This window comes from Piliocolobus tephrosceles, chromosome 4 (assembly GCF_002776525.5).
Source record: "Piliocolobus tephrosceles isolate RC106 chromosome 4, ASM277652v3, whole genome shotgun sequence".
In the NCBI taxonomy this organism is placed as follows: domain Eukaryota; kingdom Metazoa; phylum Chordata; class Mammalia; order Primates; family Cercopithecidae; genus Piliocolobus; species Piliocolobus tephrosceles.
This window is the reverse complement of record NC_045437.1, coordinates 35195118-35221871: the sequence shown is the minus strand read 5'-3', so window position 1 is coordinate 35221871 and position 26754 is coordinate 35195118. Positions and strand designations below refer to the sequence as shown.

The 26754-nt window shown below is 35.2% G+C and overlaps 1 protein-coding gene across 4 annotated transcripts in view; it reads left to right on the top strand.

Annotated features, from left to right (window-relative positions):
- Positions 1-26754, top strand: part of NADK2 (NAD kinase 2, mitochondrial) — a 49247-nt gene that overhangs the window by 13469 nt on the left and 9024 nt on the right. For all 4 annotated transcript variants that reach the window (XM_026455967.2, XM_026455966.1, XM_023216519.3 and 1 more), the window contains exons 5-10: positions 5212-5295; positions 7014-7150; positions 13020-13098; positions 17706-17801; positions 24091-24146; positions 24918-24971. In XM_026455967.2, coding sequence (XP_026311752.1) covers positions 5212-5295; positions 7014-7150; positions 13020-13098; positions 17706-17801; positions 24091-24146; positions 24918-24971 — 506 coding nt within the window. The remainder of the gene's footprint in view (positions 1-5211; positions 5296-7013; positions 7151-13019; positions 13099-17705; positions 17802-24090; positions 24147-24917; positions 24972-26754) is intronic.

Below are 26754 nucleotides of genomic sequence, written 5' to 3'. Positions count from 1 at the left end.
TTTTTCCTTCCTCAGCTTTGTGATATTTACCCTCAGTCTGTTCTAGCCACCCACAGCCGTGACTATACCTGGACTTTCTGATGATTTGGAATTTCCCTATCTCTACAATCCTAATTAATTCCACTCTGACTGCAGCCTCCTACCTTAACAGCAGTCTTACTACTTTATCCCACTAAATCTGCCCTTTGACTTTCAGTATTTTAATCTCCTCCATTTTCTCCACTTATTTCTTCCTCACTTCATTTACTTTCTTAAATATTTCTTTCTTTATTTTCTTTTCTTTTTCTTTTTGTTTTTTTGAGACAGAGTCTTGCTCTGTTGCCCAGGCTGGAGTGCAGGGGCGTGCTCTCAGCGCATTTCTACCTCTGCCTCCTGGGTTCAAGTGATTCTTCTGCCTCAACCTCCCGAGTGGCTGGGACTACAGGCATGCACCACCACACCTGGCTAATTTTTGTATTTTTAGTAGAGATGGGGTTTCACCATCTTGGCCCAGGCTGGTCTCAAACTCCTGATCTCAAGTGATCCTCCCACCTTGGCCTCCCAAAGTGCAAATATTTCTTCATCGTTACCTTTCTGCACAATTCTAGATCAATCTGACCATCATCCTTTCTACTTCTGCATCAGTACTGCTATGGTCATCTGGGGAAAAAAAGATCATTGGGTTTGGTGGCACTTCCAGTTTGTAGTCTTCAGCACTTAGCAGTGGACTCAGAGTTGCACACAAACTTCCTGTGTAGCCCTACTCATCTCTCTTCCCCATTCTCTGTGGTGGCTGCTTCAGTAGTTCAACTTTTGCATTCACCTTGCTTCCCTTATCCTTCCTCCTTCAGTAAACCCACCTTTTTTTTCACAGAGGATTTGAAAGTCACTGGATTAGAACTACTTCACCTTTTCTCCTGCTTAAAAAAAATCTTGTCCTATCATGTTGTCTTTTTTCTCTCCCTTCACACATGACTCCTTTTAGCCTGAAAAGACTTGTTCAAAACTCCTGTTTTTCAAGAAAATTTAAAAAATCTTTTACCCTGTGTCACTCTCTTGGTTATTATCTCTTTTCCTTCCACTTATCCCCAAGCTTGGTTATCTGCACTTCTTCATTTCTTAGTTATTGTCTAAAACTTTGCAACTTTTTTATGGATTTGCCCCCAACCAGTTCATTGACATTGCTTTTGCCTTAGAGATCAGTGATATCCTCGTTACTGAATTTACTGGATATTTTAGTCCTTGTCTTACCTGATTTCTGGGAAATATTTGGTGCTAACTGCTCCCTTATTTCTACTCTACTTTGTTTGCATTTATGATACCCCTTTCTTCCTATCTCTGTGACTACTTCTTTGTCTGTATCTCTTTTGAAGGATCTTACTATTTGGTTCCTGGCTAAATACTGGTGTTTTTACATATTGTGCTCTGGGCCATTTTTTTCTTCTTCAATTCCTATATTGTCTCCAGGGAGGCTGATTAATACTGTGGTATTGGAGTCCCCTGGGACTGCAGAATCTTTATTCCAACAGTGATCTTCTTGCTTCCATTCTTACCCTTATAGTTTCTTAGTTTCTTCTCTCCACTGCAGCCAGCATGATTATTTTATGAAAGTTTGATAATATTATATGACTTCTCTGCCTAGATTTTTTTTTTTGTCATGGCTTCCCATCTAACTTAGGATAAAATCTTAATTTTTTACTGTGAATAGGGTGAAAAACTCCTCCTGGTTTTCTTGGAACTTTCCTAGTTTTAGCACTGAAAGTCCTGTGTCCCAGGAGAATGTCAGTCCCAGGCAAACCAAGGGACAGTTGGTCACCTTAAATGTGATATACAGGCTATACATTATCTGGCCCTTTACCATTCTCTGTCCTTATTGCCTATTATTTTTCCCTTCATTCTATTCTAGCCACACTGGCCTCTACTTTGGATATATCCAGTGGTATTAAAAATGTAACGTGTACAAATAAACTCTCCTTTTCTCTCTCCCATCATTCTTGATGAATGGAATCATCTGTGCTGAAGCTGTGACTATCTCTCCCTCACTCTATCATCAAATTGATCCTAAGTTCTAGGGAACTTACTTTTGAGTCCATCTCTTGCCATCCTCACTGCCACTAAAAATAGCTCAGCCCTTTATAGTTGTTTAAATTACTGAACTAGCTTACAGTCTCTCTCCTTCTAACTCATCCTTTACACATTGCCTTAGCTTCTTTCTGAAGTGCAGATCTAATTGATTATACCCACTCCTTATTAAAATCTTTTAGTTTACCATGACCTTCAGGATACATTGTGAATTCCTTAGCATAAAATATATTATCTTTCACTGTCTCTTGCCTATTTGCTTTTCTAGTTTCACCTGTCCTCATATGTCCACAGACATGACACATTCTTTAGCTTAAAAAATGTATTTTTGGAAACTGTTCTAGGATCAACCTAGGATCCTTTCTAAAAGGCTGTTCTTAACTGTAAAATGTAACTATATGAGTGTCCACCAACATGCTGGTTAGAGGCTCACACAGGGATGCTTTTACTCTGGTGGGGAGCTTTGTTGATATATAAGATCCAGGGCATGATTTGAGAGTAGGTGAAAGAGTTCTCTAGAAAGGCCCATGTCCCCCCAACCCACCCACCCATGCCTTTGTATGTGCTTTTGTCAAAAGTTCCCTTATACCACTTACTCACTTCTGTGGTTCTTGTTTGTTCAAGACTGGGGTTTCTCCTGGGTTGTAATTCCCTCTACAGAAAGCACTTATCCCTATATATTTATTTTCTGTTTCTTTTTCTCTTCCATTAGACTATAAATTCCTTGAGTATAGGACCTTGTATTTTAATTTCTCTGTCACTAGCATAGTTTTATACATAGCTGGTAGGTAATAAACACTTGAAAAATGAATGATTAAGTGATTTTAGGGAATAGGGATAGAACCCCAATCTAGCTGAGTAAATATTGCCTAAATGTAAATAATTGAGATCATTGGCTCAGTAATTAATTTTTAATTGCCATCAATGTTGATGCATGTGGGTTTTAGAACTTCTTAATGGCTTATTTTTATATCATTAAGGTAAAAGATTCTTAACTTTAGTGACACAGTTTAGTTACACAGTTTATTGAATTATATTTTCTTTTGAAAACTGGCTTCATATTCATAAATTTGTGGGAATTTGAAGCTGGCAAGCAATTGTTAATATTGTCATCTCTTCTCTATTTTCTACCTAGAAGAACAGGTGTTAGAAGTTCTTTGGTTTCTCTTCTTGCCTCCAGGCAAGCCAAAGTTGCCTTCTGGTTTTGTGTATGCTTCAAGTTATCTGACTTCTTTATCTTAAATATGGTGGTATCTCAGTCCTTCAAAAAAGCTTCAAAAAAGCTCAGAGCTTCAAAAAAGATCAGAGGTTAATGTTCAACTTAAGTTGAACAACTTAAGTTGTTCAAATGTTGCATAACAAATAATCTCAAAACTTAGAGGCTTATGATGGTAACAGTGTATTATTTCTTATGGGTTGTGCATGTCAGGAGTTCAGGAGCAGTTTGGCTGGGTGGTTTTGGCTTGAGATCTCTCCTGAGCAGGCGTCAGCTTGGTCTGTAGGCATCTGAAGGCTTGACTTGGGCTGGAGGATCCACTTTCAAGATGGCCCACTCACATGGACTCATCTAAATCAAGTATGTAATTTCTGTCTGTCTCTTCTGTATTCTACAGCCACTCTACTGAGCCTGGTAAACAATTACAACATTTGAAAGCTTAATATTCAAAATGGGATAGAGGGCATGTGGGTAGTCAGTCTCCAAGGTAGCTTCCTAGTATTTAGGTACCCTTTAATGTACTCCTTCCTGCCCCCCAATAGTCAATCAAGGATGGCCTATGTGACCAGTAGAATATGGTGTGAGAATGTGTAGGTCCCAAGACCAGGTCATAAATGGTATTGCAGCATCTATATTGGTCTTGAGGATTGTTCATTATGGGGTAGGACAGCCACCATGATATGAGGATGCTCACAACAGCGCTGTGGAGAGGCTCACATGGAAGGGGATTGAGGTCTCCTGCCAACAGCCAGCACCAAGTTGCCATCCATGTGAGTGAGCAACCCTGGAAGTGGTCGTGCTAGCCCAAGTCAAGCCTTCAGATGCCTGCAGCCCTAGCTGATATCTGACTGTAACCTCATGAGAGAATCTTCTCTCTACAGAGGTTTTAGACTTGCAGTTGACCTCAGCATATATTATGCTATCAAATGACTGTTGATACCTTTTATATACTTAACATTGCGTGAAGTATTACAATGAATATAAGAATTTAAAAATCTAGGCCTTACGTTTTCTTAACCTCAGTGTTGACCCACTTAAAGAAGTCTACTATTCATAACTTTGTAAAAAACATTTTTCTGTGCTCTTCACACTTACAAGTTGATTTACATTGATTATCAGGAGTTTGTTTTCCTAAGCCTGTCCTCAGCCTTTTCTTCAAGATTGAAGTATCATTAAAGGATGATGACTGAGCCTTCTGGACACATCTTTAGGTGCCACATACTCTCATCTACACCAACCAATAGGCAGTCTTACCACCTTATAATTTGCAATGATTCATTTTAATTTGTCTTCCACATCAAGCTATGAACTCCTTAAAGGAGTTTCGTTATTTATATATTTTTGAATAAATGAAGGATTACATTGGATTAAGCTTTCTCATTTCTTTTTTAGTGACTTAGGATATCTTAAATGACATTTAAAAAGGAATTATGGTTCAAAACATTTCACATAAATATTTTGATTCCTCAGAATCACCTTTTGGGATTGCTGGTTTATCCTGATTTTGGAGATGAGGAAGCTGATGCCAAAGTGACTTGCCCAAAGTTAATAGTTAAATAATTTAAAGGTTAGAATAAAAATTTGAAGGTTAGTAGTTAAATAATGTAATTATTTGAACAGCGCTGTACCATTAGGTAACTTTACAGGGTAGTGGCAGATTTGCTGCTATTTTTAGTTTCATTGTAATGTAGAAACTCACATATTATTATTCATTATGGCATTAAAGCTGGATGTAGACTACTAACTCTATGTGGTCTTTTTTATTTTTGTTGAAAGAACACAATTTTGTGGCAAAAAATGGAATATAGAGTAGAAATTTTTAGAATTTCATTTCTTAATTTTATAACTTAGTGATACCTTTTGATTCAATTTTTTTGCTTCACCTTTTTTTCTTTTCCTCTTTGTATCGCCAAAAAATTCCTGTTAAAATACAGGTCTGAGGGTCATTTATGCCTGCCCGTTCGATATACACATTCCTTTCCAGAAGCCTTACAGAAGTTCTATCGTGGTGAGTTCAGGTAGGAATTTCTTACAGTTTTTCTTATATAAGTATCTTAATAAGTATGTGTCATTAATAAATCTGTTAAAAAACAGAACAAATCAGGCAGGGCACAGTGTCTCAACCCCTGTAATCCCAGCACTTTGGGAGGCCGATGAGGGTGGATCAGTTGAGCTCGGGAGTTCAAGACCAGCCTGGGCAACATGGTGAAACCTTGTTTCTACAAAAAATACAAAAATTAGCTGGGCATGGTGGCAAGCACCTGTAGTCGCAGCTATTTGTGGGGCTGAGGTGAGAGGATCACTTGAGCCCAGGAGGTAGAGGTTGCAATGTGAGCTGAGATCGCGCCACTACACTCCAGCCTGGGCAACAGAGTGAGACTGTGTCTCAAAACAAACAAACAAAAAAACCAGAACAAATCAGATAATGTTTGGATTGCTCCATAGATATAACGGTAGCCATTAAAAGTAATGTATTAGCTGAGTCACACATAGGTCTAATTTACCTTCTCCTAGTCCAGTTGGAATTGTGGAGAGAAATCCTGACAAATGTTGGTTGGCCTATAATATAACTACATATAGAGATTTTTTTTCTCCTTCAGTGAGATAGCAGCCATGTCTCTACTTTCTTAACCTTGTTACTTGTCCTTATCAGTTTAGTGGAAAGGTAATTAAAACTTTGGCTAAAATTGTTTGAATTTTTAGATTTTATATTTTTTATCTTTATCTCCCATCTAGTAATGATTGAGAGTTGGATTTAATCCACCCATGCTGAGATTCCTGGTTACTATCTCACATAAAAGTATTTCTTAAGTAGTGGGGATGGGATTTTAAAAAATTTCTTTTACTTAATGTGTTCAGTGGTCATACCATCAGGAAAACAGGAAGGTGGAAGAAGGAGCATGAGGTTGGCCAATTATATTTGAGAGAGCCAAGTTGGACTACTTTTTATTTTCTGACTTGGACTATATTTTATAGTTGGGGAAAGCTTTTCCCACAGATATTTGTGAAGTTGTATTACATCTTCTTGACTTTTCTAGAATCATTTCATTACCAATAATTCTAGTTTCTAGTCATTTCAGAAGTTTGACAACTTTAAAATGGCTAATTTGTACCTACCAAGTGGAAGTATATTTTTGTATACTTACCAAGCAGAATCTGTCCCATTGACTTTCGATACATTGATTATTGGTTTTGAAATCAATTAAATCTGATTTTTTTTTTCCTTTTACCAGAGATGTTATTTAAATTTTTAGGTGTAATCAAAACTGTTTTATTTATTGTTTCTTAATCCTTTTTTCCTTTTATTGTTTTTAAAAAACTGCATTACAAAATTTGTGGAGAGAGATTTTTATCTAATCCAGCCATCTGAACACAATATTATTTTAATTTAAGTTTGCTTTCTTTTTTGTATATTTTTTGCTGAGCAAAGCACAAACTATATCTTGCTCAATATCTTGGACTTTTTTGGGTTCTTGATAGAGTTTGACTTAATTTAAGTTACTTGGGAGATTTTGTACAAGCACATTAGGTATTTCCATTATAATTGAAAAGAGAATAAATATTCAAATCTGTCATTGGTAAGGAAGCTATAGACTTTAGGTGTTTCTGATATAACTTATTCATGGAATAACTAGTAACTTTTTTATTAACTATTTAATTTCGTTAAATTATTATAATGTGTACTCTTTAATTTATTCTATTTTAACATAATTCGCCTTTTCTTCACTTTTCTAAGGTGGTTGTGGAGGCAGAGAATCAGGTTATACCTTGAAGGGACTGGCATAAACCCTGTTCCTGTGGACCTTCACGAGCAGCAGCTAAGCTTGAATCAACACAATAGAGCCCTTAACATTGAAAGAGCTCATGATGAAAGTAGGTGGATTGGGCATCAGATGTGTTTGGGGAAATATTTAACTCATAGTTCCTTTGACTTCAATTTTTTTGATGTAATAATTTATGATTAACTTGTTTTTAGTTTCATTAGTAGCACTTAACAAAGTACAGTGAATTACTTCAATTGTAAAGTTTATTAGAATCCGAAGTGAGAAATAATAGCATATTTCTAGATATTTTCTAGGACAGATTTGAAAACTAGCTAATTAGGGAAGGATTGTAAAGTATCTGATAAGATAGTTGATGTTTGGGAAAAGATTCTTGGGCTTAATCTTTGAAATGTCAAAAAAAAGAAAGCAGTAAAGATGAAATGAGCTAATCTGTGGAAGATTATGATGGTTATACATTTTATATAGTTATACTTAAATATATGAAATATATTTGTTGGGAAATTTTGCATTCCAGCCTTAGGATTTGTGCTTGAAATATTTGTGTAGCTTAGAGAATATTAGCATAAGGTGATTTGGCAGCTGTTTTTGTTAGGAGGGTTAAAGCGAATTCTCCATTTTGAGCCCTATTTTCCCACTTTTTCTAGCAAATGTAGTACTTTAATGATGCAAGAATATCCCAAAAGAAATCTTAAATATTTGTAGACTGTATAAAAAGATACAGTTTTCTCCTGTGTTTTATTTTCTGGATAAATTTATCAGGAAAAGCTACTTTTACATTTTTGCTTTCTGCTTCTGCTCTTTCATGGTACCTGAGGTTTATATCCACTTATTCCAGAGTTTTTCATGGTGACTTACAGCTTTATAGGTTAACATGTTTCTAAAATGTGTGTTTATGTTGTATTTTAAAGGTTCTCCTCCAAAAAAAATTATATTTAAAAAAATCTTAAATTATATGTGCATGAACTTCTATTATTGTTTTTGAAAGTCTGCAGTAACTGTTAAGCACAATTTAAAAATAATAGTTAGAAATTTTAATCCCTCACTGAAAGAAGTTACTGCTACCACCAATAGATGGTAGATTTGACTGTCTTCACCAGCAGTCTTATAAAAAGATATAGATTGGTATATAAAGAGTCACTGCTCGGATTCCTCAGATTTACTGTGTTTAGTTTATAAATGAAGTTAATATTTCATATATAGAAACAATATTACATACAAAGTTAGTGAATCATAGCTCAGCATCTAGGATGTTCGTATCTGATTAATGGTAGTTCCAGAAAAAGAACAGAAAAATATTCAAAATCAAAAAATTATACATGATGATTTCTCAAAACAGGCAGGGGAAATTATTCAGCACATTGGTCTAGGCAAAAATTTATGGCTAAGACTTCAAAAGCACAGGCAACAAAAACAGAATAGACAAATGGAGCTATATTAAACAAATCTTCTACATAACAAAGGACACAAGAGTGAAGAGACAGCCTATAGAATCGGAGAAAATACTTGCAAACTATTCATCTAACAAGGGACTAATATCCAGCATATACAAGGAATTCAAACAACAAACAAACAAATAATCTCATTAAAAAGTGGCAAAGTTTCTGAATAGAAGTTTCTCAGAAGACATACGGATGACCAACAGCTATATGAAAAAATGCTCAACATCACTAATCATCAGGGAAATGCAAATCAAAACCACAGTGAGATATCATCTCTTCCCCAGTTAGAATGGCCATTATCAAAAAGACAAAAAGAACAAGTACTGGCAAGGATGTGGAGAAAAGGGAACTCTTATACACCGTTGGTGGTAATGTAAATAAGTAAAGCCATTATGGAAAACAGCATGAAGGTTTCTCAAAAATCTAAAATAGAACTCCCATACAATCTAGCAATCCCACTACTGGCTATTTATGCAAAGGAAAGGAAATCAGTATAGCAAAGGGATACTGGCACCTCATGTTTGTTGCAGCCCTATTCACAATAGCCAAGTATGGAGTCAAAGTGTCCATCAGTAGATAAATGAATATGGAAAATATGGTGTGTATATATACACAATGGAGTACTATTCAGCCATAAAAAGAATGAAATCTTGAGATTTGCAGCAACATGAATGGAACTGGAAGTCACTATGTGAGGTGAAATAAGCATAGAAATACAAATATCACATGCTTTCATTCATATGTGAGAGCTGAAAAAGTTGATCTCATGAAGATAGACAGTACAGTGATAGTTACTAAAGCCTGGGAAGGGTGAAAGGTGGGATGAGCAGGGGTTGGTTAATGGGTACAAACATGCACTTAGATGGAAGGAATAAGTTCTAGCATTCAGTAGCATAGTAGGCTGATTATAATTAACAATTTATTTTATATTTCAAAATACCCCATTTCAAAATAGCTGGAAGAGAAGATTTGAAATATTCCCAACACAAATGACAAGTATTTGAGGTGATGGATATCCTAAATACCCTGATTTGATCATTATACGTTGTATGCGTGTATCAAAATATTACCTGTTCTCTATAAATATATAGTTAGTATGAATCAGTTAATACTTTTTAAAAATTTCAATTAGGAAACTTAGGCAAGAGTCTTTGAATTGAAAGGACCCACAAAGTGTTTCACACAATTAATGGTAAAATGTTCTTCACCAAGTTTTGTCAGAATACAAACAGCTACTGCAAGCTTCCAGAGAGGAGGAGGAGATGGAGGGGGTGGTGACTGGAGCAGATTATTTCATATACACTTATCCCTTGGTACCTGAGGGGGATTGGTTCTAGGACCCCCTACAGATACCAAAATTCGAGGATGTTCACATCCCTCATATAAAATGGCATAGTATTGGCATATAACCTATGCACATCCTTCCCTATACTTTAGTAATCTTTAGATGATATGTAATATCTAACACAATGTAAATGCTATATAAATAAAGACTGGTTGTATTAGTATAGAGAGATGAATTAGTTTAATAAATAATCCCAGAACTCAGTGACTGAATGCAAAAGCTTACTTTTAACTCATCTCATTGTCCAAGGAGTTTTCAGGCAACCATAGCTGCTACCAAATAGTGGCTGCTACCATATTTTAGGGCCTCTGAGTCTTCTATTGGATCCTGTGTATCTTGTGGGGAGAAAACAGAGAACATAGAAGATCTTATGGGAAGTTTTAGGAACTAGGCCTTTTCATTAATTTTGTCCACATTCCATTGGCCATTACTAGTCACATGACTCCATCCAGTGCAAGTAGACCTGGAAATAAAGTTTAGCAACATCGTAGTGTGAGAGAATTACACAGTGTAGTAGTTTGTGTCACTAGTATTACAATTCTGTGTTTAAAAATACAAATTATAATTTTGTAATCTATTCACTTGGATAAAAAAGTAATTGGTGGCTGGGCACGGTGGCTCACGCCTGTAATTCCAGCACTTTGAGAGGCCGAGGTGGGCGAATCACCTGAGGTCAGGAGTTTGAGACCAGCCTGACCAACATGGTAAAACCTCGTCTCTACTAAAAATACAAAATTAGCCAAGCATGGTGGTGCATGCGTGTAATCCCAGCTCCTCAGGAGGCTGAGGCAGGAGAATCTCTTGAACCCGGCGGGTGGAGGTTGCAGTGAGCCAAGATCATGCCATTGCACTCCAGCCTGGGCAACAAGAGCTAAACTCTGTCTCAAAAAAATAAAGTAATGGTATGGAGTCCATCTTTTCATGTCCCATTGAGACAAGTTTTAAATGAACACAGTTCTGTGATTAGATAAGGTTTAGTAGTGAATTAGTATGAAAAAATAAGCAGAATTAAGATGATTAATGAGATTTGAAGCAATCTTATTTATTGTCTAACTCATTTGATGAAAGTTTTGAATTGAAATTCAACAAGCACATGTAATAAAAATGTAATATGGAGAGATAAATTAGGATGAGGGAAAATGAGAATAGAGGTGGAAAGTCAAGACCATATAAAAGGGAAACATGGTTACAGTTTGATGGTGAGAGCTCAAATTTACTGGTGATATTTCATGAGTACCTATTGTTGAACATTTGTAGGAAATCTGTGGGTATAGTAATCTAAAACGAATTTCATTAGTAATTATTTAAGGAAAAGTAATTTAAACAATAAATTTTAGCCATTTATGTTTGTAAAACTGTCAAGAATGAGAATGTGAATATATGTAGTACCTAAGACAGTTTAAAGCCAGTTTTAGTCTTATGTGCAATCAAATTTGATTAAACATATCAAATCTTTATATATATGTGTGTATATATATGTGTGTGTGTATATACATATATATGACTAAAACCGGCTTTAAGCTATATATATATTTAGCTTTTGGTATCAAGGTCTTTCTCTGTATTATGAAGTTGAGCTGATAATTTAGGTAAACAATAAGTACTCCAAGGGTACTTGGTATTGTAATAACTTGTTATATTTGAAAGAATAATTGGGTTCCCTTTAGGCAGTTATAGTCCAAAATAAATGAGAAAAATGTAATGTTCAATTTAATAAACATAATAAACAGAAGAATATAATAATTGGGCTACCAAGTCAAAAAAGAAGAATAGATCAATGTGGTCTTGGTGACAATGGTGGTTTTATTAGTGTATTTGGTAACTATAGTGTATTAGGTAACTGTTGTTAGCTTAGCATCTTAAATGTAAATATTTATGACCTCACACAGATTATAAAGGTCAAGATTCTAAGAGTATAGCTTAGCTAGTTCTGACGTAGGCAGGAGGTGACAATCAAGCTGTTGGCCAGGACAGCAGTATATGAAGACATGACTGGAACTGGAGAACACACTTTCCAGCTCATCACATGGCTTTTAGCAGATGGCTTCAGTTCCTCACTATGTTGGTCTCTCCAAAGGGTTGTTCATGTTATCTCTTCCTCTAGAGCAGGAGATCTAAGAGAAAGAGAGCAGCCAAGGTAGAAGCAACAGTGTCTTTTCTAACCTGATCTCAGAAGTGATATGCCATCACTGCTTCCATATTCTGTTGGTCACATAGAGCAACCCTAGTATGATGTGAGAAAGAGAGTGTGAGTATATGTATTCACAAAAGTGTGAATACCAGGGAGGCAGGAATCACTGGACACCAACTTGGAGCCTGCCTACCACAATTGGGATGGATTTTTAAACATTAACTTCATAGGAATTGTGGAGGAGACAGACAAGTCAACTTGTCTGACAGAAAGCGAACTTTTCTCATGATGCTAGCCTAGTGGGAGATACTTGAGTCCAGTAAATCTGATAGTTGTGACATTGAGGATACAGAGTTGCCTTTTCCAGTTGGAAACTAATAAAAGAAGTCAAGGGAACCATTTGAAGGGGACAGTCATTTTATATGATGGTGTAATGTTTAAGTAATTATGAAGGAAGATTACTTTGTGCACACAACCTTATAGATTTAAAAAAAGAAAACATTTTTTAGGAATTATGAAGGGGGATGTGGAAATATTTCCTCCAGTGCTGCTGTTGCTAAAAACACTCTTGAGGTTTCCTTATTTGGAAAAAAATGTCTGATTTCTTAACATACCTGGTTTGGTTTCCATCCTCCAAGCCATGGATGTCATTTGCTGCTTAAATCCAAAATAGTTCTTGTTTTAATTGGTAAGTTGTATCTCTGAAGCTTCCAAGATAAAACTAAGTGTAACAACAAGAATCTTTTGAGATGGATAAATATAGTTCATCACTCTTGAGAAATTGCTTCAAGAAGAATTAAGGTTTATTTTGGAGAGAGACTCGGGCCTTCATTACAGGTGTAAGTTTAGGTTCCTTTAAGGTTTATGTTGTGGATGCTTTAAGTAAAAGATAATTTAAATGTTAACTATATTAAAGTATATTAAAGTATGTGATTCTTTTAAAAACAAAAATATAAAAGTTGTAATGTTTTATAAATTTTTTATAACATTTCTAGAAATCAAGGAGCTATCTTGGATTTTCTTTGTCTTAAATTACATGCAGGGTGTGAGGCTTCAGGACCCCAACTTCTGCCAGTGAGAGCACTAAATGAAGTCTTCATTGGGGAGAGTCTGTCATCCAGGTACTTTTAAACCAGTGATCTTGAGCATGGAATTTAATGTTTTAGTGCTTTTGGATATTTATTCAATTTCTACAACCTGGCTAAGATTTGTGAATAATCTTTTGTAAGTAATGGCAGTTCATTATTTAATGAAATATTTCCAAAACCTTCGTAGACGTTAATATGTATTAAGGGGAAAGAACATTGTATGGCAAAAAAAGTTTGTAAAACCCTGTATTAAATAAAGTTATTGTACTGCATCCCAGAGCCTTTAATCTGTTTATATAGATTCTTTATTATTATTATTATTTTTTTTGAGACCGAGTCTCACTCTATCGCCCAGGCTGAATTGCAGTGGCATGATGGCTTACTTCAACCTCTGCCTCCCGAGTTCAAGTGATTAGCCTGCCTCAGCCTCCCGAGTAGCTGGGACTACAGGCACGTGCCACCACACCTGGCTAATTTTTTATTTTTAGTAGAGATGGCGTTTCACCATTGTTGTGAGAAGTCAGGGACCGCAAACGGAGAGACTGGCTGAAGCTGCGGCAGAAGAACATAAATTGTGAAAATTTAATGGACATTAACAGTTCCCAAAATTAATACTTTTATAATTTCTTATGTCTGTCTTTACTGCAGTCTCTGAACATAAATTATGAAGATTTCATGGACATTTATCACTTCCCCAATCAATACTCTTATAATTTCTTAAATATTGGGGGCTGGTTCCCCTGATACACCATGTTGGCCAGGCTGGTTTCAAACTCCTGGCCTCAGGTGATCCGCCCACCTCGGCCTCCCAAAGTGCTGGGATTACAGGTGTGAGCCACTGCACTTGGCCGTATTTTTATTTTTTAGAGATGGTGTCTTACCATGTCTGAATGTTGCCCAGGTTGGCCTTTAAATCTGGACTCAAGCTATGCTCCTGCCTCAGCTTCCTGAGTAGCAGGGACTAGACGTGCATATCACTGTTCCCAGCTTATAAATATTTAAGAGAGTAATATACTAAGTATAAATTTGCAATTGATAGAAAACTTTTATAGGTAGTTCATATCAATATTTCCTATTAATTAGTGCTTCTTAAAGCTGATTTGTTTGCTTGCTTGTTTTTATAATTTGTTTGCTTGTTTTTATCCAGGATCCAATTAAGGATCACACATTGCATTTGACCATCATGGCCTTTTAAAATTAAGAACACTTCCATCCTGTTTTGTCATTCATGTTATTAATATTTTTGAATGGTGTAAGCCAGTTGGATTGCAGAATATCCCTTATTTTAAATTTGTATGATTTTTTTTTTTCATGTTAGATTCAGACTAGGCATTTTTGACAGCAATGCTCCATAGTTGATGTTGTATCCTTTTTAGTGTAACACATCATAAGGCAAGTGCATTGACAGTTCAAGATTATAACCATTATTGCAAAAATTAAGGTTAATGTAGCTCCTTATTAGGGGTGTAAAAATGTATGTGTTTCATTACTGGAAGAATCTATTTTGTGGGACTTGAATATAACTTAGGCTTACATTATCAACATAATTTTTTTTTGCAAAACATTTTTGTAGAACACAGTGACAAGCTATAAAATGACTACTGTGATGTAAAGTTAACTCTTGATAGTACTTTAGAACCTGGCTTCTCATCCTTGTAGATGTAAGTAAATTAAGGGTAGAAGATTAGAGATGAGTTTTATTTGCTACTTTCCTGCTACTAGAACCATGTGAGTGACCCTTTGAAGATTATGTTGTTGGATCCCTAGTTTACTAAGAGTTCCATAAATTCTGAAATTTTGTTTGCTGGAAGTCATATCCTTTTATAAGAACTTTGATTATAGTGAGAAAAACTTGTCTTAACTAAAAAAGATATTCACATTGTAGCCAATGACTCAACTTGGGTTGTGTTGAAAAAGAATTGAAGTTTGATTCAGCAGAATGGTTTGAACAGTTTTTTTGATTTGTAATTATGTTGTTTATGTAATATTTAACAAAAATACATTGTGCATGTGCTATGTGTAATATGTGAGTCATTAGGGATGTAAAGATGAATAACAAAGGTAGTGGTATCTTAATTTTTTGGAGAGTAATACGTAATTTAAAAAAGTTAAAAGTAAAATTTATTATTCAAAGATAAAATATTTAGGAAACAAAAATATAGTAAAGTATAAAAATATACTTTAACACAGCAAGACTTATGCTATATATAAAGTTTTCTCTTTTGCTGCATATAAAGTTTGAAGCAATACGGACATGAATTATAGATACTCTGTGGTAGATGAGAGAAGAAAAAATTTTAACTCTAGTGATACAATCTTGTCATTATTCTAAAGACAAGATAGAGAAGAGAGGAAGAACTTTAAATGAGATTGGAGAAAGTCTACCTTAAATAAATGCAATGATAAAAATGTTTTGTGAGTTTATGCTTACTTCAGGGAAGCCATTTAATGGCTTATTTTATTCTGTTTGTGTATTTTAAAGGTAACTGCTGAGAGCTAGCTTTGCTTTGTAATTTTATACTTACTAAAAAATTAAATAACATATATGGAGGAAAACTGGCATCAGTTGATAGATTTCGGGGGAGTCTGAAGTTTCTTGAGGGGATTTTCAATCAAATGCTTTTATTTTATGTGGCAGTAGTGATCTGGTTGGTTTATCTCGTAAATAACTGATGCTGCTGCTTTTTGTGTTCTTTGATGTCTCACCTTATGGTTTTACTAAGTAAGGACAGCAATGGATTGGCTTCTGATGCTATTGAAAACAGTTTAACTACTGCAGGTATTATAACTCACTTTTAAAGATTTTATGACATAGACCCTTAGGCAAAAAGGAAATGAACATTTATTGGATGCCTGCTATGTGTCAGACACTGCTCATATTGCGTATGCTATCTTATTTAATGCTCATAGCAACCCTGTGAGAAAGGTAGTTGTATTTATTAGTGACAAAATTGAGATTTGGAGAGTTCAAATAACTAGCCCAAGGTCGTATAATTAGCTAGCATCAGAACTGTAACATAAGCCCAGTATTTCTGATTCTAGATTCTGTATTGAGGCTTCACTATGCTCTGAAAACTTAAGTGCCTTGCTTGGAAAATGTGAAGTGCAGCAATATTATTCCTGCCTCATTTATAATGTTCTTAGATTTAAGAACATTTTAAAGGCCCAATTTTGTTTTCTTTTCTCCTATTTGTTCTAACCTAGAATGTCTTATTCTTGGGCTGTAGCAGTGGACAATTTAAGAAGAAGTATACCCACTCTAAAGGGACTGTGAGTTTTATTGCTGCCTTAAAAACATAATTTCCCTGAAACAAAAATTCTATGAATTGACTAATCCTGATAAACTTGCATGTGAGAATGACACTAAATTTGCTCATTATTTTGGGCTCAGCATCTCTCACTTGACTGTACTTGTCTTTCTCTCTGCCTCTGCTTCTTTTCCCATGAGCCCTTACCTTTAATCTCTTTTGTTTCTACTTGATTCTGGCATAGTAGCAGCCACTTCTATGGATTTGGCTGGCTTGTCTGTACATAATAGGCTCCTAATGTGTGTGTTTTCTAGGAAGATATAACAAAGCTATGAAATAGATTAAATGTGAATGTTAGGCCTGCTATCTTTTATTTTTAATAAAAAATTCTGACTATAGAGAAAAAAGTGAAAAGGAGTTGTATTATGCAAAACCCTCACAAATTAAGAGCTTACAGGATAAACTGTAAAGGTTAGAATAAGAGATAAATTATCCACAGTGTTAGTGTTTGTAAGCATGTCCAGTAATTGTTATTATTTTGAAAATTTGTGTTTTATTATGGTTTTATCTTAACTTTTTTATTTGCTGGAGAAAAAAATTCACTGTTGATCAGTGACACAATTATTTTAAGATAGAGTTTATAAAATAGGCTTTTAGACATTTCAAAAGTTCTTTGAATAGTTACAAATCATTTATGCATTCATGGAGTTAAAGAATAGTGCCATTTTTGCTGGTGCCAGAAAACCCATTTTATTTCATATTAATGAAATATTTTAAGAAATGTAAATCTCAAAGAAATTTCTAGTTCTGGTTTATCTCTAGTTTTGTCTACTATCCAGTATTGGTTGAGAATTTTCTTTACAGCTTTATTATCTAATCTCTGTTAGCTTACTACCAATTCAAAAGGTACATTAGCATGTAGCTTAAGAAACAAGAGTTTAGTAGAAACTATTAATAACTTTAAGAATTAGAATCAGCTTTAAAATATATCAAGGACTAGCTACCAAGAATGAAATTCACTTAAGAATAGTATTTTCTTTTTTGAATTCTGAAATGAGGCTCTGTGTATGTTAGATTCCATAAGAGCAATAGCACAGTGCTAGCCAGAAATTTACAAGAAGCCCCTACTTAAAATATTAAAGTATAGTCAGAAAGGAGTATATAAATCAGACAGGCATGCAGACATGTAGGTTTTTTTTGTTGTTGTTGTTTTTTTATTCTAACTTTTTCACTTAATCAGTATTGGAATTAGCATCATGATGTGTGTGCCTACTAAGTCCAGTATTTCTTGGGTAAGCTGACTTAATTAAGATTTTCTTAGTTCTGAAGAAGACTATCTTATTTACTGTGAACCATAAGCTCAGCAAACAGTTTTATATTCTCAATTCACAGGGCTTCCTACTATGAGATTTCAGTTGATGATGGTCCATGGGAAAAACAGAAGAGTTCAGGGCTCAATTTGTGTACTGGAACAGGATCAAAGGCCTGGTAAGTAACTTGGGATGTTGCTTATCAAGTTTTGTGAAATATTTTCAGTAATGTAATATATTGGCACATCTAAGGCGTGGAATATATTGCAAGAGGTGTCCTGGTGGTGTTATGTAGGTAGGCCAAGTTTCTGTTTCATTCATCATTGGGGTCTAGTAGTCCTGCCTTGACTTCTTGGATTATAGTTACAGCCTGGATTTGATCATTATTGAGCACTAGGTTTGTAAAGGAAAGGAAATGAGAAGTGGTTTTGGGACTATCTTTTCTTAAAAATGAAAAATATTTTAAATAATAGTAAGAAAATGAATACAAAGTACAATAAACAAAAATAGACTGGAGGTTTATATATTAAAAGCCTAAGTGGAGATAACCTGGTGCATCCTGTGTCCTGTTTACTCTATAACCTCCCTCTGGGTAGTCTCGTCTTCTTAGTACATTCCTCACAGATGCCTCCCAAACATACCTTCTCTCCTGAGTACAAACTCACATTCTAAAATTACATGCCAGATAGGATATTAGTAGCACTTCAGATTCAACACATTCAGAACTGAATTTATTGTCTTCAGTTTTTCTTTTTGTGTTCTTTATATTGCTGAATACCATCAGCATTTACCCAACTCCATGTCTAGAGAAAAAAAGCAAAACATGATTTCTCAAAACCTTGTTCTTACCTTTGGAGTCCTCCATTCTTCATTCTCCTCTCTATATATCCCAGTCTCGAAATCCTGTTCATTGTGCTTCTGAAATCTTAGTCCACTTTTTGGGTTTCTACTGCTGCTACTTTGGTCTAAGCCTGCACCTTTTTAGTGAATATTCTTTGTGCCTCACCTTTTATTCTTGAGGCTGTCATCTGCACTACACAGAGTAATATTTCCTTTTTTTTTTTTTTTTCACTTTTTAAAAAATTATTATTATACTCTAAGTTCTAGGGTACATGTGCACAACATGCAGGTTTGTTACATAGGTACACACGTGCCATGTTGGTTTGCTGCACCCATCAGTTCCTCGTTTACATTAGGTATTTCTTCTAATGCTATCCCTCCCTCAGTCCCCCCAGCAAAAGGCCCCAGTGTGTGACCCTCCCTGTGTCCATGTGTTCTGATGTTTTATGAGTGAGAACATGCGGTGTTTGGTTTTCTGTCCTTGAGATATTTTGCTGAGAATGATAGTTTCCAGCTTCATCCATGTCCCTACAAAGGACATGAACTCATTCTTTTTCATGGCTGCATAGTATTCCATGGTGTATATGTGCCACATTTTCTTTATCCAGTCTATTATTGATGGATATTTGGGTTGGTTCCAAGTCTTTGCTATTGTGAATAGTGCCGCAATAAACATACGTGTGCATGTGTCTTTATAGTAGCATGAGTTATAATCCTTTGGGTATATCCCCAGTAATGGGATTGCTGGGTCAAATGGTATTTCTAATTATATATCCTTGAGGAATCGCCACACTGCCTTCCACAATGGTTGAACTAATTTACGCTCCCACCAACAGTGTATAAGTGTTCCTATTTCTCCACATCCTTTCCAGTATCTACAACAGAGTAATATTTCTAAAATGTAGATAAATCTATCTCTGTTCTCTGCTTTACAAGTTTCATTGACCACTGTTCAGATTGCTTAATCTGTCATTTGAGGCCCTTTATCATATGACCTTAGTGATCTTATTGGCCTTATTCCTGCCCTACCCTTACTCCCACCTATGGCACACTAGAATTGGCACAACTACTTGCAATTCTCAGCACGCTTCTTGTTCTCGCTTGGCTTTTTATTTTTGCTCAGTGCAACTTCTTCCTGCCTTGAGTGCCTGAACACTCCACTTTCTATCCACTGGCTGAAAATTCAGTCTTGAAATGTCATTCTCTTTAGCAAATCTTTAACATTCACCTCTTTCATAAGGACAGTGAATTAATCATTTTTATCCTTCCCTAACACTTTTTCTCATAGCACTGTTATAGCTGTTGTTACATTATTAGTTATCTAATATGCTAGTACCCAGCTAGTTAAAGCAACTTCATGGATTTGGGATGGTGATTAGGGTTTTTTTTTTTTTTTTTTCCTGCTTAATCTTTTGTGTGCACAGTACCTTATATGTATTCACTCAAAAAATATTTTTTGAGTAAATGACTATATGCTCACAATTGTATATAGCTAAAACAATGCTTATCAAACTTTTAAATTTGGATAGTTTGATTTAGAGTTTTATTTCCTTCTTGTTTAGCATGACTTCTTAAACTATTTTATTATGAAAAATTTTTAAGAAGTGACAAAATAGTGTAATGAATCCCCACATACCATTAGCTAGTAATAATTATCAACACATGCCCAGTCTTGTTGCCTCTGTACCCCATCTATCTACTTTTGTCCTATTTATTTTGAAGTTATTTTTCAGATATCATGTCATTTAATTCATAAGTATTCAATAAAAAAAATAGCCAAATAGTCTTTTGGAAAAAATAAGAAGTATCATTTAAAAAGGTAGGTTAATAACTTATTTTCCTGAAGGCCAGTGAAAGGAACATATCTAAAATGAATTTTCCAATAATTTTGTGAAAAAAATTAATCCTTTAATATGTTATAAAATTATTTTGTAACTATCTCATAGATTAAATTGAAAACATTACAGCTAACAGCTTTCATTTATGATGATAGCATCTTTCCTATTGAACATGCTATGCTACTTTTTGAAAACTAGAGTGAAATTAGAAATAGAAATGGAAATTTCTGTTAGAAATAGAGATTGTCTTTACCCAGTGTTCTTATCATAAAAAATGGGCAAAGTGGTATAATTGAAAAGAGTACTGGCCTGGAAGTTAAGAGACCTGATTAAACCACAGACTAGCTTTACATCTGTGTACAAATCCTTGTCTGCAAAATGCAGGAATTGGAACTGATAAAATAGTAAGTTTACTTTGCCTTCTGAACTTCCGTGATTCTGTATGTTTATTTTTTATGCATTGTAATACAAGCTATCAGTTATATAGCCCCTGCTACTTTGTACTGTGCTAGGTACTTTTATATATTAATTAATCCTTTTAGAAATCCTGGAAGAAAGTAGTAACATTCCCATTTTATAAATGAGTAAATTAAAGGTTAGCAAGGATAATTTAGGCCAAAGTTATACAAGAAGTAAGAGTTAGAACCTGGATATAAGTACAGGTGTGCTGGACTGCAAAATCAGTGCCCTTTTCACTGTCGTTACTACTTGTGCTGCTTCACAGGGAAGGTCAGTTTTTAAATGGAAAGGGAGAGGGGTTCTGAGCTGTCTATAGAGGTCACATAGTTGAAAGAAAAGTCACTAGGTTGTATTGAAGAATTATCAAGATAAATTTGTAATTAATCTCAGTGAAGTAGTGCTTCTGCTAGAGACAATGGGGCTTCTGTCTGAGGAGGGGTGTAATTTTGATAGATTTTGATAGTTCAAGTTTTCAACCTTTCGGGGCATAGGGAATGACAGCCACTACAATGCTTTTAAAGCATTCCTCGCCTCCCACATGCACCCAGTAGTTGAGTCCTGTGTTGATGTTGCATTTCGATAAGTATGGGTTAGATTAAAATCTCAGCCTTCTCTATGTTGCTTGTTAAAGTTTTCTATTATTTCCTGTGCTCTAGTATAAAAGTCTTTCTCACAAGCTATATCCTATCCCTGCCACCTTGGTTACTCAGTCTCTTCTCTACCAAGCCCCATGCAGCTTGCTTGCATCTAACATGTTCTCCACTGCAATTCCCATTCATCTTTTGTCCTTTTCTCTTCAAGAAATGTAGGAAGAGAAGGGAAGCCTAGGAGCCAGAGGGGCTGGGGAATAGCTGTATATTTCTATACATTAATAATTTTTGTTTTTATCATACTACCATCTCTGAGCACATATTTTGTTCCAAGCTAATTAGATGATCTTGTTTAAATTCTCACAAATACTCTGGAAGTAGGTGATTTTATTTTCATAAGTAGAATCCAAAAAGTTTCATAAGTTAACTGACTTTCCCAAAGCCATGTGGCTAATAAATGGTGAAGTCATGATTTAAATTTTAAACCTATCTATAAACCATAGACCTCTGAAGAATCACTGGAAAGAAAAGATTAGAATAGTCTATTTTTCTCTCTTTTAATTCTTGATAGAGAGGGGCTTGTTTTCTTGTATGAAATTCCTTAATTAGTCTTTACTTTTAATATGAAATGTGGAAATGTATGACTCACGGTAAGCTATTTGTTATAAAAGATAATCCACCAATCTCAGTGGCTTAACACAGTATAAGTCTATTTCTTGTTCTTGTAAAGTCTGCAGTGAGTATTCCTGATTGGCAGGCAGCTCCCTGTAAGTGGTTATTCAAGGAGCCAGAGTTCTTCCATCACATGGCTCTACCACCTTCTAAACATAGCTCCTCCGGTTGCTCTGCTACAGATGGTAGAAGAGCATGGGGACTCCCCATGGGAGGCTGTGAGCCAGGCTTTGAAGTTTTATTCGTCATGTCCACTCTGATTTCATTAGCTACAACTCAGTCACATGACTATATGGCATGAAGGGCTAGAAAATATGCGTTCAGGAAGAAAAACAGGTTTGGGGAAGAGTTATTCCATGTCTGCATCTCCAGAAATTCTTCCACAGGAGACAGGATATAGGGGTGGTATTACACAGCAAATGTCTCTAAATTGTCCCATTATCATGTCAGTTCTCTGGTCAGTGGGGAATCAGGTTTACTCCGTACATTGGGAGAAGTACTACAGAGCCAGATCACCATATATTTCAATAGTTTCTTCTTAAGATTGTTCTTAGTCCTTTTTCTCCATACATGCTGCCCTACCAGACTTTAAATTAAGGATGAAGATGTGTTTTTAGGAGATGAAGCTTTAGTAGTTGATGAAGATGTGATACTTAGTTTGTCTTCCAGTTTGGTAGTAGAGGTTATGTCTGATTTTAAATGGGAACTCTTAGAGTGGTGAAGGTTGTAGACCTAAGAAAAAAGTTCTCATGTTTTTGCATTTCTCCAAATATGAAGGGTACAGGGTTTAGCAGGTATAAGAGTATCTCTTATTCTCCCTCCCTCAAAAAGTTGAGAGACAGTGATTTAGGTTTAGAGTTGTGTTGACTCACGTTATTCCTGTTCCTTGGGATTATCTATTGAGATCGTGTATGAAGAGTTATGAGGTGGTAGAAGAATTCAAAATTACTGGGAATTTTTTTTTTTTAAAAAACAACCGTTTCTTTTTCTTTTTTTTGAGATGGGAGTCTGGCTCTGTGGCCCAGGCTGGAGTGCAGTGGCATGATCTTGGCTCACTGCAAGCTCCGCCTCCTGAGTTCACGCCATTTCTTCTGCCTCAGCCTCCCGAGTAGCTGGGACTACAGGCGCCCGCCACCACTCCCGGCTAATTTTTTGTATTTTTTAGTAGAGACAGGGTTTCGCCGTGTTAGCCAGGATGGTCTCGATCTGACCTCATGATCCGCCCGCCTCGGCCTCCCAAAGTGCTGGGATTAGAGGCGTGAGCCACCGCGCCCGGCCAAAAACAACCTTTTCTTAGTGATCTTTATAGACCCCCAGGACAGAGCTGTTTTGAAAAGTTATTCATGTTTGTATTAATGCCTGGTTTTTAGTGGTTAAGCAAGGCATTGCACATGTAGAAGATTTCTTACCTTTAAGGAAACTATTTTATAACTTAAAGAATACTTGCCTATGTTAAAAGGTACAAAAGGAGGGTATACAGCAAAAAGCTAGTCTCCTTTTCATTTCGTATCTGTAGTACTTATCTCTAGATTCATACTGTATATATATATATTTTTGTTTTTAAAATGAAACAATATTTACACTATATGATGCCTTTTGTTTTTTAACTTAGTATTTTGGTTATCCTTACACAACAGCACATATATTTGTATTATTTTTAATATCAGTGAGTAGCTATAATTTATTTAATTAGCTTTCTGTCGGTTTCTATATTTGAGTTGTTTTGCTGTTATAAAGAGCGTTGCAGCTAATAATTTTTGTACCTATCTTTGTGTATTATAGATGGAGGTATATTTTAGGTTAAGTTACTAGATTGAAGAATATGTTCATTTTAATTTTGATAGTGCATAATTGCTCTCCAACTGCAATATCTCTGTTCCCATCAATGTATGAAAATACTTGTCTCATCATACTCATACTAGTACATTATTTACCAGTTTTTAACTTTGTTCATTTAGAACTTTCTCCAAATTCTAAGAATTTTCTATATTTTGAGTAGGTTATTCATTTGTGATTTTTAGCATGTTTTTAGAATTAAAACTAAAAATTTTGTGATTTTTGTTTCTAGGTCATTCAATATTAACAGGGTTGCAACTCAGGCAGTAGAAGATGTTTTAAATATTGGTGAGTACCAAAACAGCTATTACAGTAATCCCCTCTTATCCGCAGGGCACATGTTCCAGGACCCCCAGTGAATGCTGAAACCTTGGATACTACCAAACCCTTATACTATGCATTAATTTGTTTTTCCTTCTTCACAATATCACGGATAGAAGATTCATACATCTGATTGTAAATCTTAGCAACCTCAGCATATGACCTTTTTCTTTGAGAACATTCACCTGTTCATGCAAAGAAAGCATTTTATGGCTTCTCTTTGGCATATCTGATTTGCCGACATCACTACTTGTGCCTTGGGGCCATTATTAAGTTAAATAAGGGTGACGTGAACACAAACACTATGATACCATGACAGTCGATCTCAAAACCAAGTCAGCTACTAAGTGACTAATGGGCCAGTACCATGCACAGCATGGATAAGCTGGACAAAAGGATGCCTCACATCCCAGGTGGGTTAGAGCAGGACTGTGTGAGATTTCACCATGCTACTTAGAATGATGTGCGATTTGAAACATGAATTGTTGATTTCTATAATTTTCTATGTACTATTTTTGTATCATGGTTGTCTGCCGGTACCTGAAACTGGAAGAAAGCAAAATCATGGAAAGCAAAAGTGTTAATAAGGGCAAGGGGGGACTACTGTTTGTTTATGATAATATGCTATATAATGTATACATGCTATTTTATATTAGCTATTATGTTATATAATAACATATATGTATTTATAACACATATACATTTTAATCATACTTTCCCCCTTTCCTTTTTCAATAGCAAAACGACAAGGGAATTTGAGTCTTCCATTGAACAGAGAATTGGTAGAGAAAGGTCAGTGACAATTGGTAATAATCACTAACAGTTTAGTTCTATTTCAGTTTTAAGAATGATAGTGTGAAGTGTTATTTAATTAGCAAAGTACTTTTTTTTTACTCAAACATGCTTTTAATACGATATCCCCTTAAATGTCTTTAAGCAACGTAAAGATTAAAGTTGGACTTGGTTGTTGTGATTTTTAGTCAACCCTGAAATACAACTCTTAAGTCAAAGCAGTATAACTGCAAACATATCCTGGGGGATAGGGAATTAAGAAAAATCTTTATCTCACAAATAGTAAGTGCATAGCTAAATTCACTATGCCATTAATATCCTCTGAATGAGATAGAATTCACTGAGCTATGAGTGCTTATTTTCTTATTCACTCAAATATTCTTTTTAACATTCTTCTCCCTGGTTTTGCCTGATTACCTCAAGATACCTCAAGATTCCTTTAAGAGAATTAGCACTGTTAGAGAAAGAATACTTACCAAGAAATCTGAAATCGTAGATTCCAGTTCCAGATCTCTACATCAGCTGTGAAACTTGGGCAAGGCTGTGATCCTCCACAGTTGTAAAAAGAGGGGGTTAAAGTAGATCATCTAGCTGGTGTTTCTAGGAGTTCTTCAAATGTATTCTTTATATTCTGTTTAAAACAATTTAAATTTTTAAACTGAAAAACACATTCATTTGATTTGTATATCAGATTGTAACACACTGAAGTCTACTTATCTACCAGGATCATTCTTGTATACACCTCAAATTAAAGCTTTTTTTTGCTATCTCCATTGAAGGATATCCTAAAATTTCAAGGTAGATTGTTTTTTATAAAACCCCATACCAAAATGTGTTTAAAGTTACATCTACATACCTATGTAAGGATCTTCTCAACATATATGACAAAAAATATATAGACATAAAGTGAACATTGATACATGTAAGACTGTAACTGTTATCCATAACCATAAATGCTTGGATTTGAGTTATCTTAACAGCCTCATTCTCATTGGTTACCTTAAAATGAGTTAGCAATACCTTTTAACCTGATACAGTATTTTAACAGTGTCAGTTTTTCTTTATTGTTAGGTTTCCACATAAGACTTCCTTTTTTGGGGGGACAGTTTGCCTCTAAAATAGTTTGAAAAAAGAAGCAAATCGCTCAAGCCCCATTCAGCCTTCTAAAATGGGTTCTGGTCTCCTTCACTCAATTTGAGACCTACAAGATTATTTTAATCATGGTTCATGAATTAGCACCAGCAGTAAATCTGTATCAAAGGAAAGTTAGGCACATATAGTAATTGCTTCTTAATGATATAATTCAACTTAAAAAATAATATATATTTAGTGCTATAAATTTCCCTTTACACACTGTTTTAAATGTGTCCCAGAGATTCTGGTATGTTGTATCTTTGTTCTCATTGGTTTCAAAGAACATCTTTATTTCTGCCTTCATTTCGTTATGTACCCAGTAGTCATTCAGGAGCAGGTTGTTCAGTTTCCATGTAGTTGAGCGGTTTTGATTGAGTTTCTTAGTCCCCTAAATGCCCACAAGAGAAAGCTGGAAAGATCTAAAATTGACACTCTAACATCACAATTAAAAGAACTAGAGAGGCAAGAGCAAACACATTCAAAAGCTAGCAGAAGGCAAGAAATAACTAAGATCAGAGCAGAACTGAAGGAGACAGAGACACAAAAAACCCTCCAAAAAATCAATGAATCCAGGAGTTGGTTTTTTGAAAAGATCAACAAATTGACAGACTGCTAGCAAGACTAATAAAGAAGAAAAGAGAGAAGAATC